The 14,349-nt window shown below is 39.1% G+C and overlaps 3 protein-coding genes across 8 annotated transcripts in view; 1 reads left to right on the top strand and 2 right to left on the bottom strand.

The window, feature by feature from the left end:
- Window positions 1–14,349, bottom strand: part of LOC143711083 (uncharacterized) — a 164,794-nt gene that overhangs the window by 38,611 nt on the left and 111,834 nt on the right. The gene's annotated exons all lie outside the window — the stretch shown is intronic.
- LOC143711142 (uncharacterized) overlaps window positions 1–14,349 on the top strand; it is a 376,270-nt gene that overhangs the window by 307,233 nt on the left and 54,688 nt on the right. The gene's annotated exons all lie outside the window — the stretch shown is intronic.
- On the bottom strand, window positions 447–8,499 carry LOC143711099 (uncharacterized). 4 transcript variants are annotated; one of them, XM_077202424.1, is made up of 5 exons: window positions 8,457–8,499; window positions 7,265–7,500; window positions 3,073–6,449; window positions 1,274–2,883; window positions 447–1,155 (listed from the first exon to the last, which is right to left on the bottom strand). In XM_077202424.1, the coding sequence occupies exons 2-3, from the start codon at window positions 7,380–7,382 to the stop codon at window positions 4,801–4,803; spliced, it is 1,767 nt and encodes a 588-aa protein (XP_077058539.1). In that variant the 5' UTR covers window positions 7,383–7,500; window positions 8,457–8,499; the 3' UTR covers window positions 447–1,155; window positions 1,274–2,883; window positions 3,073–4,800. The 4 variants fall into 4 exon arrangements, with proteins under 4 accessions (XP_077058539.1, XP_077058543.1, XP_077058541.1 ...); XM_077202428.1 differs by having other exon boundaries at window positions 3,073–6,362; XM_077202426.1 differs by having other exon boundaries at window positions 3,073–6,362; window positions 8,438–8,484.

Genomic DNA, 14,349 nt, shown 5'->3' with positions numbered 1-14,349 from the left:
GAGCATTGATGTGAAAACGCACTACCCAAACTTAAACGGTTGTAATTCATGAACCCTTTTGACTAAAGACTTACGGTTGGTCTCTTTTAAAAGAAGACACTTGGCAGATTATTGCTGAAGTGGAATAAATTAACAGAATTAAATTATATAAAAGTTATCGAAGTTTAAGTTTATTGTTATGAAAATATAATAAAATATTTTTTTTTTCTTTTATTGAAAAATATATAAATTAATATAGGTTTCAGCCTAAAAATTACAGAAAGTCAAAACCATAATTCTAACCAAGTTGTGTTAAAAAATGTAGGTCAAAATCTCAAAAAAATAGCTTTCTGTGAGATTTTTAGCTGCATCACCTCCAAAAATCCAGTAGGGGTCAGGCACTCCATATTGGTGATTTCTAAAGGTCACTTAGTTACTTGATCTGGCATATGACACCACAAAACACATTGTTTTTTTTTCGTTTTTTTTACTATTTATTTGATTGCTTTTATACAAATAACTGTTACATTTTCTATAAAAAAAATCATTTGGAACAAACAAATAAGACAATGAATCAAAAAAGAAAACTATGAAAACTAAACCACAAACATTTTACAAATTCTTTTACAATCTAAACTATTTACAATTTTCATCTATTAACAATTTTTGTCCCTTTTGTTAACAACTATTTACAACGATTTTATGGTTATACTACAAGTAATGGACATTGTGCCAGTAATTGAAGCAGTCTCGTCCTGCCTGGAAACAAAACTGCAAATCACATGCACGGCAGATCACAGTGGGTTTTTTTTTTGCACACTCTGCAAATTCTTCGGCAATCTGTGTAGCATTCAGAAGCGATGAAGTTTGGCCTGTGGCATGCATGGCATGGGTGTTCTTCCTGTTATTTGAGGAGCTGGGGCAGGAGGAGCGGAAGGACCAGGCTCATTTCGGGGCATCCAGTCGGCAAGTTCCAGAACCAAAGCTTCCCGAAATACTCTCGGACTCTTTAATTTTTTGTTCTGTGATGCAGCCATCTGCTGGTGGAGAATGAATGCGTTCACTATCACAATGTCTACGAAATGGTAGAACAATGAGTGGTACCACTTCCTGGTCTTCCTGAGAACTGTATAATAGCCGATGAGGGCATCGGAGAGATCCACTCCTCCCATGTTCCTTTGTGGAAAATAATAGGACATATTTCAAAAATAAAGGCAAATATATCCAAGTAAATAGAATGATACATTTAAGTAAAAAAATGTTCACACAGCATGACTAAATAAATTCAACTTACTTATTGTAGTCAGAAACTGTAGCAGGTATTGGAACTGTCAGTTCTGCCCATTGTCCGTCTCTCGTCCTCACCCTTCTCTGGACAGTGAGATTTTCATTTGCTGAATGGAAAGAGGAGCACATGAGGACTTCCCTGGTATCCTTCCATTCAACATAGAGCAGCTCATTGTCCCGAATCCGACAGATACTCCCACGAGGAGCATTTCTGGGCAGCTTATTGATGGTGGTTTTGGGGACACCCACACGGTTACTTCGAACAGTCCCACAGGCCCAGATGCCCTTCTGGAGGAGGTCTTTGAACAGTGATGGGCTGGTGTAGAAATTATCAACATACAGTTTGTAGCCTGTTCCGAGGTTTTTCTCATCCATCAGCGTCATCACTGATTCATAGCTCAGCCCCTTGCTTTCTCGGCTTGGTGGTACAGGAGATTTTCCTTCATAAATGAAAAAATCCCATGTATAAAAATTGGCTGAGTCCGCCAAGACAAATAGCTTGTACCCCCATTTTCTCGGCTTCTCTTTGTGGTACTGTTTTAGGCCAATCCTGGCCTTGGATGACACCATCCTCTCATCTATGGCAATGTTTTGATGGGGATGAAAAAAGTCTTGCATGCTTCACGCAGCTCCTGATACACTGGCTTCAATTTCCCTAGCCAGTCATAAGCAGGTGTCCCCTTTTTTCTCAAATTTTCAGCATCCATCTTTGGATCACCAAGATGAAGGGCTGAGGATATGGCTTGAAACTTCCGGCACGAGATAACGGTGGCAGGAAAGCCAAGACTGTACACTCTGGATCCATTCCAATAATCTGTCAGTGCTGGTAACTTTACCAGACCCATGTAAACCAGAACTGACAGATAGGAGTACAGGTCCTTCAGGGACATGTCCTGCCATGGCTTACGTGTGGTGTCCTGATGCTCAGCTGCATATGCATTTGAGTTCTGAATAATCATCTGACAAACTGTTGGTGAAAAAAACAACTGAAAAAGCTCAAGAGCACTGTAGGACTCTGTGGAGTTAAGCTGAGGGCCAGGAGTCTGTGCCGGTCTGAATGTTGTCTGAGATGGTGGCATGTCTGGTTCATCTGAGGTGTGCCATCTTGCCTCGGTGTTGCCAGGGGAAACAACAGGTTCTATTGGTCTTTCTCTGGTTTGTCCTCTCGCTCCCCCTCTTCCTCTGGTTTGTCCTCTCGCTCTCCCTCTTCCTCTGGTTTGTCCTCTCGCTCTCCCTCTTCCTCTGGTTTGTCCTCTCGCTCTCCCTCTTCCTCTGGTTTGTCCTCTCCCTCTTCCTCTTGTTTGTCCTCTCCCTCTTCCTCTGGTTTGTCCTCTCCCTCTTCCTCTTCCTCTTGTTTGTCCTCTCTCTCTCTCTCTATCTTCTCCTCTTCCTCTGGTTTGTCCTCTCTCCATCACTCTTCCTCTGCTCTGTCCTCTCTCTCTCACTCTTCCTCTGGTTTGTCCTCTCACTCTCTCTCTTCCTCTCCCTCTGCTCTGTCCTCTTCCTCTGCCTTCATTTCCAAACCTTCTGAAATTATCAGCTGATGTTGAAGCAGCAGATGTAGAAGGTTCACATCTCTCACCAGGTAATTCCACACAATCATCATCTGAATACCTACTGAAACAATATAAAACTGACTATAAAACAACTATATCACATGTAATTCATTATCCATCTACATACACATCTACATTGATAACTGTCACATAATTTGATGTAATATTTACTTGTATCCCACTAAAGATAGTACAGATAATAAGCCCACATAGTAAAGGTATATTAGTGAGAAAAAAGGTGTAAACTCACCGTTCTTGAGATGAATCAGACATCTCTTCCGGTAAAAGCGCATCAGGCCCGTCATCGCTGGAGTGATGATTTTGTTCTTCATCGCTTGAATTACACAGTTCATCAATAACTTCCAAAAGTGTATAACACTTTTTAGGCCTAGGTCGAGCCATCTTGAGATTGTGCAGTTGAGAATGAGAGTGCAGCCAGTATGTGTGGCTTTCTGTTGTGCACGTTTACAAAACATTCAGCAGCATTTCCAAACAGACGCTTGATTACTATTGGCAGATGTTTCCAATTAAATGTAAACGTGGTTTCTACTGGTTAATGTTTGTGTCAATATCAGATTTTAAAGAGATCATTGGCACACTGAGAGGCAGACATCAATTGAGCGTTAGTAACAGCTCTGGCAGCTCTGTTTGGCTACTGAGACTGTATTACCTTGCTGTAATTGGACATAATGTTGTGAGGGAGGACTACCAACACGGCAACATATATTAGATGATGTATCATGTATTGAATGAATAAATTATAATGGGCATTTTGTTATGAAATCTATTTGGTTTTGCAATAATGTATACAGCATAGGGGTAGGTAGACATTCTCTATGTGTATAATATTATTTTCTGAATTTTTTTAGCTAAATACTCGAATCAATGTTTCTTTTATGAACTCCGATCATAAAAATCAAAGTTTGAATGATTAAAAGTGTGGTTGTTGACTTTTTGTTACAAAGGTGAAAACTCCTGTAATGATACAGATTTTTTGATGCGCACTCTTGTCATATATTAATCCATTACTCTTCCAACATACATTTTTCTGCAAAATCATCAACAAATATGTATTCTTGAGTCTTAGACCTTTCTAACGATATATAGTTTGCCATGATTAGATTATGATTTAGTAGTAAAATATTGAAGTAAACTTAAATATCCCGCCAGCGGGATGGTGACAGTTAAGGGGATAGCGCTTTAACAGACCCAATGGCCACCAAAGCGCTTTACATATTTGCCTCTCATTCACCCATTCACTAACTCATTCATACACCGACAGCGGTGTCAGCCATGCAAGGCGCCATCCAGCTCGTCGGGAGCAGCTGGGGTTAGATGTCTTGCTCATGGACACCTCGGCACTTGGTCAGGTGGACCTGGGGATCAAACCACCAACCTTTCAGTTTGTAGACAACCTACATGAACCACTGAGCCACTGCCGCCCCACATGAGAGGATCCACACACTACCATCACAGTTCGGCACGGTTAGCCAAGTGTGATGAGAGATCAGGGCCGAGAATGGTTTGTAATTGTGCCATGCCGTGCAAGGCCCAAGTGGAAACACAACTGGAACCTTTTCCGAAGATGGAGAAGCAGCTTTTGTTTCTCGGCACATTAAGATGAAGTACTGTGATCTCAGACTGTGTGATGTGGTTTCTCCACTGTATGGATCTTCATGTGTTGCTTCAGGTGAGTTTTAAAAGAGAAACTATTTCCACACTGATCACACGTGTACGGCTTCTCTCTGGATCCTCTCATGTGTTTTCAGATGTACTGAACGACTAAATCTTTTGTCACAGTGTGAACACATGTAAGGTTATTTTTTCCAGTGCGAATTCTCTGGTGTCGTTTTAAATCTACCCCTGAAGTAAAAGTCTTTTCACACTCAAAGCACATGTACTCTCTCACACCAGTATGTATTTTCTGATGTAAATGTAAATATAGCAACACTGAAAAATTATTTCCACACACAGAACATTAATGTGGCTTCTCCTTCATATGAACTGTCATGTGTTTCTTCAGGTTTGATGCCCCAAAAAACGCTTTGCCGCACTGGTCACATGTGAATGGCTTCTCTCCGGTGTGGATCCTCACATGATCATTAAGGGATGATAAACGACTGAAACTATTCCCACATTGTTTGCATGTGAACGGCTTCTCCCCAGTGTGGATCCTCATGTGAACATAAAGGGATGATGATTGACTGAAACTATTCCCACATTGTTTGCATGTGAACGGCTTCTCTCCGGTGTGGATCCTCATGTGAACATTAAGGTGTCCAAAACGACTGAAACTATTCCCACATTGTTTGCATGTGAACGGCTTCTCTCCGGTGTGGATCCTCATGTGAACATTAAGGGATGATAATTGCCTGAAACTCTTCCCACATTGTTTGCATGTGAACGGCTTCTCTCCGGTGTGGATCCTCATGTGAACATTAAGGGACGATAATTGCCTGAAACTATTCCCACATTGTTTGCATGTGAACGGTTTCTCTCCGGTATGAACTCTCATGTGAATCTTCAGAGATTTTTTGTCTGAGAATCTCTTTTCACACTGTTCACACATAAACGGCTTCTCTCCGGTGTGGATCCTCATGTGAACATTAAGATGTGCTAAACGACTGAAACTATTTCCACATTGATGGCATGTGAACGGCTTTTCTCCGGTGTGGATCCTCATGTGATCATTCAGATGTGCTAAACGACTGAAACTATTCCCACATTGTTTGCATGTGAACGGTTTCTCTCCAGTATGAACTCTCATGTGAATTTGAAGACTTTGTTTGAATGTGAATCTCTTTTCACACTGTTCACACATGAACGGCTTCTCTACGGTGTGGATCCTCATGTGATCACTTAGATGTGCTAAACGATTGAAATTATTCCCACATTGTTTGCATGTGAACTGCTTCTCTCCAGTGTGGATCCTCATGTGAATCTTAAGAGATTGTTTGTCTGAGCATATCTTTTCACAATGATTACATGTGAACGGCTTCTCTCCGGTGTGTACTCTCATGTGCCTTTCAAGATTACGTGTGTTTGAGAAATTATTCCCACACTGAGTGCAGGTTGTAGATTTCTTGTCTTTTCTTTTCTTTAAAAATGCCTTTTTAGTCTTTGAGCGACTCAAAGGTTTTTCTCCAGGTTTAACATGATGTTCCTCCTTCACTTCACTCAGTTCTTCTCTCTCCTCCTTCACTTCTCTCAGTTCTTCACTCTCCTCCTTCACTTCTCTCAGTTCTTCACTCTCCTCCTCCACTTCACTCAGTTCTTCACTCTCCTCCTTCACTTCACTCAGTCCTTCACTCTCCTCCTTCACTTCACTCAGTTCTTCTCTCTCCTCCTTCACTTCTCTCAGTTCTTCACTCTCCTCCTCCACTTCACTCAGTTCTTCACTCTCCTCCTTCACTTCACTCAGGTCTTCACTCTCCTCCTTCACTTCACTCAGGTCTTCACTCTCCTCCACTTCACTCAGGTCTTCACTCTCCTCCTCCACTTCACTCAGTTCTTCACTCTCCTCCTTCACTTCACTCAGGTCTTCACTCTCCTCCTTCACTTCACTCAGGTCTTCACTCTCCTCCACTTCACTCAGGTCTTCACTCTCCTCCTTCACTTCCATCAGCTCTGACATGAAAGAAAAACTCTCATTTTCAAATGTTCTAAATAATCAAAATAATTCAAAGAGAGAATATGAAGAGCTAAAAACTAATCCCAGATGAAACAGACAACTGCTATAAAAAACAACAATAATTTATTTCTTTTTATAAATTAATTATACGTCTCTGAAACTTTCCATGAATGAGGTACACTGATCTTCCAGTCATTATTTTTTTAAACATTATAGGCACAAATCCCATGTTTCTATAGTGAGAACTATTAAATATGTTTGATCAATCACACAATTTTCTAATGTGATATGAACATTAAAATACACAATACTGCCATATTTAAACACCAACATTTAGATTGATATTTAATTATGTTAAAAACTACTACAACGTTTGAATTATTAAAGGCATTCAAGAAACACAAGATCAAGGGAATTTCACTGCGAGAAAGAACACAAATGTTTGCATTAAAGAGGAGTAGATTGTACATTTTGAAATTATTATTATTTGTTATACATGTTTGTAAAAATACGCACAAAATTCAGGTCACAATTCTGGTAACATTGTTACAAATTGTAAACCATATATAAAATAAATGTAAAATAAAACAGTTAAAATATTTAAAATAAAATAAATATTTAAATTTAGTTTGACCTGATGTTGACAATTAATATGAAACCTCCCTTTACTGACCATTTGCTAAAAAAAAAAAAAAGAAACTTTTGCAGCCATTTCACAGTTGAACTGTTTATCTAAAAGTGGTGAAGTGCTCGAATGTTTCTACCATGAATGTTCTTCAGGATCATGAATGAATGAAGAATAAACACCAACCTCTTTGTTCTTCAGGATCTTCAGTGCGTTTCATTCTACAGGGTTCTGGATCACTCGTGTTCTCACTTTCCTCTTTAATAAACTCAGTCTTTACAGATTTCAGCTCTATCTGATGCATTGCTGCTCGTCTTCACTTGTAGCCGATGGAAATATTCCAGCATTTATTGGAGAATTACAGTGGGAGAAGCTTCAATGATGATGAATTACAGTGGGAGGAGCTTCACTGATGATGTGATCTGCCAAAATTTCAAAAAAGTTAGTTAAGTTAAGTTTATTTTTATGCTCATGGACAACAGATTACAATCATGTAAATTATTTCAAATATAAACAATGGTAAGAAAAACAGTTAAAAGAATAAAAAGAAATAAACATAGGCTACATATAGTAACCAACAAATACTCTCAGTGTGTACACCAATGAAATAGTACATTAACAGGAGATGTGAAGACATCAGCAAAATAAATGAGGTGAAAACAGGAACTGTTGTCATGAAATAAAGATTGTTTTCAGCAGATCTGTTAATATTGATGAGCCTCAGACTATCAACCCTCATTCAACAAGACATTCAGGATCATCAGCAGATCATCTCACTTTATTCTGAGTGTTTGCTGTTAGAAACACATTATTTGAGTTAGGATATTTGATAAAAGCCTGTAAAACAGCTAGGCCTATATTGAAAGACAATACTGTTATTTTTCACAATATAACATGGATAAATCATCAATAATAGAACACTTCATTAATATGTATCTATATTTCCCATGCAGATTAGAAATTCCCCACATTCATTACTCATACTGGGGCAATAAAGTGTTAGAATAGACCTAAATTTTAAAGTAATTTTAAGTAAATGTAGCAGTAATCTGCCAAAGATAAATGTAGACAACGAAATAAAGGTATATGAAAATGGTAAAAGCAACACTTGAGATCAATTCCCCTCACAGATCTCAAACTTTGACTTGACATTCACTAACAGTTCTCACTCAAAACATCGGGACAATCAAACAAACAAATCACACTGCTGCTGCTGCACTAAATGTTTATTTTAGTAGGAAGACGCCAGAAAAGACGCACAAGTATCGCTGTGTCCGATAAAAACAATACAGAAATGAGCCTGTCGCTTAATCAAACTGAATAAAGTGTGTGTGGTGGTTGTGTAAATATGAGAAATACCGTGAACTGCTCTCCTCACCTCAGAAGACTCGACGCTGAAACTCAATGACGGAAGAGAGACGGCGCGAGCGGTGACGTCATTGGCATCCAACGCACGCGCGTACGGGACATATCTACAACTGTTTTCCTTTTTTTTTAAAGTGTAAATTACAAAATAAACAACAATGTCTGGCTTAGTTAGAATTCACAAGAATATCAGTGCAAACAGGAAACGAGCACGTACAATTACAAACAACTTTAGGAAAAGAAGAGTAAATTAAAGTAAAATAATAATAACTAAAATAATAATAATAATAATAATAATAAACAAATAGAATAACAGAAGTTAAAGAAACAGTTATAAGACAATAGTTAAGGGGCTTCAATTAATTTTAAGGCATCAATAAACTTAAGAAGATTTTTTTGCTGTTTTCTTATTCATGAACCACAGGGACTTGTAGTATAATGCAAATTCTCTCTTAAAGACAGTAAATAGAGGCTGTGTTTTTATACATTTACATTTCTGTATGAAAAATTTCCCCGAGATAATTGATGTGTTTAAAAGAAGTTAATTTTTTTGTCATTCATTATAATTCCAAATGTGATGTTATCTCTGGTGAAGCTGGAAGGAGACTGGAGATAAGGCTCCAGCCAATCATACAGGACATATCTACAACTACAACTATTGAGAATGAGGACATACGTCACGGTAGCTTGCTGTCACGTGACGAATTGAGCCCGTCCACCATTTTGGGATCCTATGCTATCGGTTGCCAGGGGCAACAGTGTTAGAGCGATACAGAGACGGAGCAGGAAAGACTAAAATAATGTATCGTAAACAAATGAATGTTCTTCCTTAAAATACAGGGAGCATAAGTCAGGACACCCCTATGTTAAATTCCCATAGAGGCAGGCAGATTTTTTATTTTAAAGGCAGTTATTTTATGGATCCAGGCTACTATGCAACCTGATAAAGTTCCCTTGGCTTTTGGAATTAAAATAGCCCCACATCATCACACACCCTTCACCATACCTAGATATTAGCATGGTTTTATTTCAGTTACTGGTTTGATTTGCATTGAGAGATGATCTTATGGAAACTAACGTTACCCCATGTCAATCTCTAGGTATGGTGATTTTTCCTATATATATTTGTTTTAATTAAGGCATTAAGATCAATTTACAAAATATGATTTTTTTATTCCTCTTTTTAGTCAACTTTAGCATGGATGTATTCACTTATGCTTAGCACTGTAGTTAGCTAGCAGGCTAGGCAACAACATCAGGTGCACTTTGTGGCTTTAAGAACTGACAACATAAACATTTAAAGAAATATTTAGAGAGCTTAAAGGGTTAGTTCGCCCATTTAAGACATGAAGTTGTATGCAATCATTACCAGCACTATAGTGTATACACACTGACCCACTCTGTTGTCACCCCCCTGGTCCGAGTTCTGACCGCTGGAAGTTTTTGAATGAAGTAATCCCGGCTACTTTCCGGGGCCACAAAACTGTGCGTTTTTACGTGAAAAAAAGATTTGCGTTTCAAAGCTTGATTAATTTAACACAAAAAAAACACGCAGGGCAAAATTCATACCTCAGTTTTAATGCGGCACTATTTTCCTTCCGTTTCTATCAATCCGCGCTGCTGTCAATGTCAACAGTGCGCACGTGACGATCAGCTCTTCCATAGTTTACACAATCGATCGACAACAAGGTAAAAAATATTAAATTAACAATGGTGCGAACTTGTAAAATCCCAGGCTGTGACAACAAGGATGTGCCGGGATCAAAGTTCAAATTTCATCGTTTTCCTGTATCAAATATGAAAATGAGACAGCTTTGGCTGGTTGCCATCGGCTACTCAGCGGGAGCTAAATTATCTCGAATAAAGGATTTTCGTGTGTGTAGTGCTCACTTCAGCGAAGACGATTACATCTCCAACCAAGGAGGAAAAGGAAAAAACATGATTTTAAAGAGTTTTGCTGTACCAGTACCACGGGTAAGCTCTATTTACTAACTTTATGATCCCATGTCTAAACTGTACGGTAAACAAGATGATGTTTAGACTCCATTATAAAACACGTGAAAAGATGTGTAAAAAAAAATATATATATATATTGTTACAATTTGCTGTGAAAAATATTTGATTGAACACACCATTTGTCATTCATCCTGCCTCTTGCTACAGCTGTGGTGGGCCCAGCATCAGATTGGACAACTTCTCTGTCCTCTCGCTCTCTCTCTTCCCGTTCTTTGTCCATCTGCTCAAGTTCGGCATCGGTATACTCCGGTTCATAAAGATATCCCTTTGTCGTTGAGTTAAAATTACTGTCTTCATCTGATCCGTCTGACACTGTGCTAAAATTAGTTTCATCATCTGAAGTTTCGTAGTCGGACATGTTGTCGGCGAGTCGCGCTATCAACAGCTAATCGTCACGTGCGCACTGTTGACATTGACAGCAGCGCGGATTGATAGAAACGGAAGGAAAATAGTGCCGCATTAAAACTGAGGTATGAATTTTGCCCGGCGTGTTTGTTTGTGTTAAATTAATCAAGCTTTGAAACGCAAATCTTTTTTTCACGTAAAAACGCACAGTTTTGTGGCCCCGGAAAGTAGCCGGGATTACTTCATTCGAAAAATTCCAGCGGTCAGAACTCGGACCAGGGGGGTGACAACAGAGTGGGTCAGTGTGTATACACTATAGTGCTGGTAAGGATTGCATACAACTTCATGTCTTAAATGGGCGAACTAACCCTTTAATCGAATGAAACTGCAGAGAACACACTCTCATCGACTCGGAGATGTGGTCGAAAGTAATGTCCTTTCTTCTAATTGCAGCCACTCAAGAAATCCAACGTCTCCTTGTGACGTCGGAGACACGCTCTCCTTCATGGTTTTTCCATGTAGGGAAACGCAAAAACTGTAATGCATGGTTCCTACGGTTTCCATGAAAATCGTGTGAGACACTGGAGCAGTTTTATACACAACAGTGTTTTCCAGGCATTTTAAAATAGTGCGACAACCTCCTCTACTACCAATACAAACAATGAACGGTGCTGGCGGGTATCCTCCCAAAATGGCGGAAGGGGGAGGATGACGCGGTCTCTGGGGGCGGGGCGCTGTGTCATGACGACATCGCCTCATTCTCAATAGACTATATCTATAGAGCCAAAGCTGAATGAGCTTTTATTAGATCTAGGCAGCGTTGGTTGGAGCACGGTGAACAAAATTCATCTTCTTTTTTTTTTTTTTAAATTGAGAGACATAATTGCAGTCATAATACAATTAATGGACTTAATTTCACAATTTTGTGCTGATTTCTATAAAACGTTCCTCTTTTGATTACGGAGCAGCTACAGTTTTTTTTTTTTTTCAATTCACTACCTAGTTTTTGTAAAATTAATGGGGCAGACAGAAGAATGTGTGACCTACCACTTGCTTTGGAGGAAGTCACTGAAGCCATTAATTGTCTTAAACTTAATAAATCTCCAGGAGCGGATGGTTTATATCCACAATTCTACAAATTATCTTTTCTTTTGCAAGTTTTCAGAGAAAGTATTTTAAAAGTCACTCTTACTCATTACTTCCAAAACCCACAAAAGATGTTATTCTTCTTGATAATTGGCACCCAATATGTCTTAATAATGATTATAAAATTCTAGCCTTAATTTTTGCTAAACGTCTTGAAAAAAGTAATAGATTCTATTGTAGATGAATCCCAGTCTGGTCTCTTATCAGGGAGGCATTTTTCAATTAATATTAGATTAGTGTTAGATCTTATTGATTACTCAGATTTAATTGTAAATGAGAGTTTGATTTATTTTTTTATACTTGTATAAAGCATTTGATTCCGTTGAACATAATTTTATTTTTCTTGCCTTAGAAAAGTTTGGTTTTGGTTAAAAATGGTATTAAGGTGTTTTGTGAAAAATATACAGTCTACACACACACATATTGCACACTGAACGGCATTATAGAGAAAATAATTGTGCCTTATGAGATCAATGCACTATGTTGTCATTCATAAGAGGACATCATAGGCCCTAACGTTACCTATTATGAAACAGCGCGTCTGTCGTAACTCCACTGAAATCTCCATGCTAAGCAAGCGTTCACAATATAATATCCATCTGCAGTTTTTACACGTTTTTAAACGTATTACATATGAGAAATATTGATATTGATTTTGTATAAAATAATCATCAATCCTATTGTTTTTCAGTAATTGCTTACGTAGCGCGATTCTACTATGGAAAAGCCAAACGCGGTCAGGGTAGTTACAGTCTCGTGTGTAAAACAAACCCACACATATTATGATTAATCATATACACTCACCTAAAGGATTATTAGGAACAGCATACTAATACTGTGTTTGACCCCCTTTCGCCTTCAGAACTGCCTTAATTCTACGTGGCATTGATTCAACAAGGTTCTGAAAGCATTCTTTAGAAATGTTGGCCCATATTGATAGGATAGCATCTTGCAGTTGATAGAGATTTGTGGGATGCACATCCAGGGCACGAAGCTCCCGTTCCACCACATCCCAAAGATGCTCTATTGGGTTGAGATCTGGTGACTGTGGGGGCCATTTTAGTACAGTGAACTCATTGTCATGTTCAAGAATCCAATTTGAAATGATTCGAGCTTTGTGACATGGTGCATTATCCTGCTGGAAGTAGCCATCAGAGGATGGGTACATGGTGGTCATAAACGGATGGACATGGTCAGAAACAATGCTCAGGTAGGCCGTGGCATTTAAACGATGCCCAATTGGCACTAAGGGGCCTAAAGTGTGCCAAGAAAACATCCCCCACATCATTACACCACCACCACCAGCCTGTACAGTGGTAACAAGGCATGATGGATCCATGTTCTCATTCTGTTTACGCCAAATTCTGACTCTACCATCTGAATGTCTCAACAGAAATCGAGACTCATCAGACCAGGCAACATTTTTCCAGTCTTCAACCAATTTTGGTGAGCTCTTGCAAATTGTAGCCTCTTTTTCCTATTTGTAGTGGAGATGAGTGGTACCCGGTGGGGTCTTCTGCTGTTGCAGCCCATCCGCCTCAAGGTTGTGCGTGTTGAGGCTTCACAAATGCTTTGCTGCATACCTCGGTTGTAACGAGTGGTTATTTCAGTTAAAGTTGCTCTTCTATCAGCTTGAATCAGTCGGCCCATTCTCCTCTGACCTCTAGCATCAACAAGGCATTTTCGCCCACAGGACTGCCGCATACTGGATGTTTTTCCCTTTTCACACCATTCTTTGTAAACCCTAGAAATGGTTGTGCGTGAAAATCTCAGTAACTGAGCAGATTGTGAAATACTCCGGCCCATCTGGCACCAACAACTATGCCACGCTCAAAATTGCTTAAATCACCTTTCTTTCCCATTCTGACATTCAGTTTGGAGTTCAGAAGATTGTCTTGACCAGGACCACACCCCCAAACTGCTAACACAGAAACCTAAAATTCTCGGGACAGCAGCATTTGTCCAAATTTCAATCTTAACCGTTCTATTTCATCAGAAACGATCTTAAAACAAGGCTTTAAGTGTAAAATATCGAACTTGTCCTTTAAGGCACGAGTAGAGTAACGGTGATAATTTGGCTACGTAGCCTACATCAAACACGTTTTGCTATTAAGGGCAGCCTACCACACCACTGATGTGAACTTAGCTATACATGCCATTTATGTCAGAGGGAGCTATTGCAGGCCCTTTAGAGATTTAGTGAAATGCCCATACTTTTTTGGACCTTGGACCGTTTGGTACCCCATGAAGTCCATTATATGGAGGAAAATCCTAGAATGTTTTCATCAAAAACCTTAATTTCTTTTCGACTGAAGAAAGACATGGACATCTTGGATGACATGGGGGTGAGTAAATTATCAGCAAAAGTTTTTTAAAAAGTGAACTAATCCTTTAATGAG

The sequence above is a fragment of the Siphateles boraxobius genome, unplaced genomic scaffold (assembly GCF_051911475.1).
Source record: "Siphateles boraxobius isolate OS27281-9 unplaced genomic scaffold, OSU_SipBor_1 49, whole genome shotgun sequence".
Taxonomy (NCBI): domain Eukaryota; kingdom Metazoa; phylum Chordata; class Actinopteri; order Cypriniformes; family Leuciscidae; genus Siphateles; species Siphateles boraxobius.
This window is presented reverse-complemented; position numbering and strand designations above follow the sequence as displayed.

Excerpts from the sequence above, each read along its gene's own strand:
- LOC143711099 (XM_077202424.1), bottom strand. The coding sequence starts at position 7,382 with ATGCATCAGATAGAGCTGAAATCTGTAAAGACTGAGTTTATTAAAGAG. Across the intron at positions 6,450-7,264 it reads AGATCCTGAAGAACAAAGAG|AGCTGATGGAAGTGAAGGAG; the intron begins GTTGGTGTTTAT and ends CTTTCATGTCAG.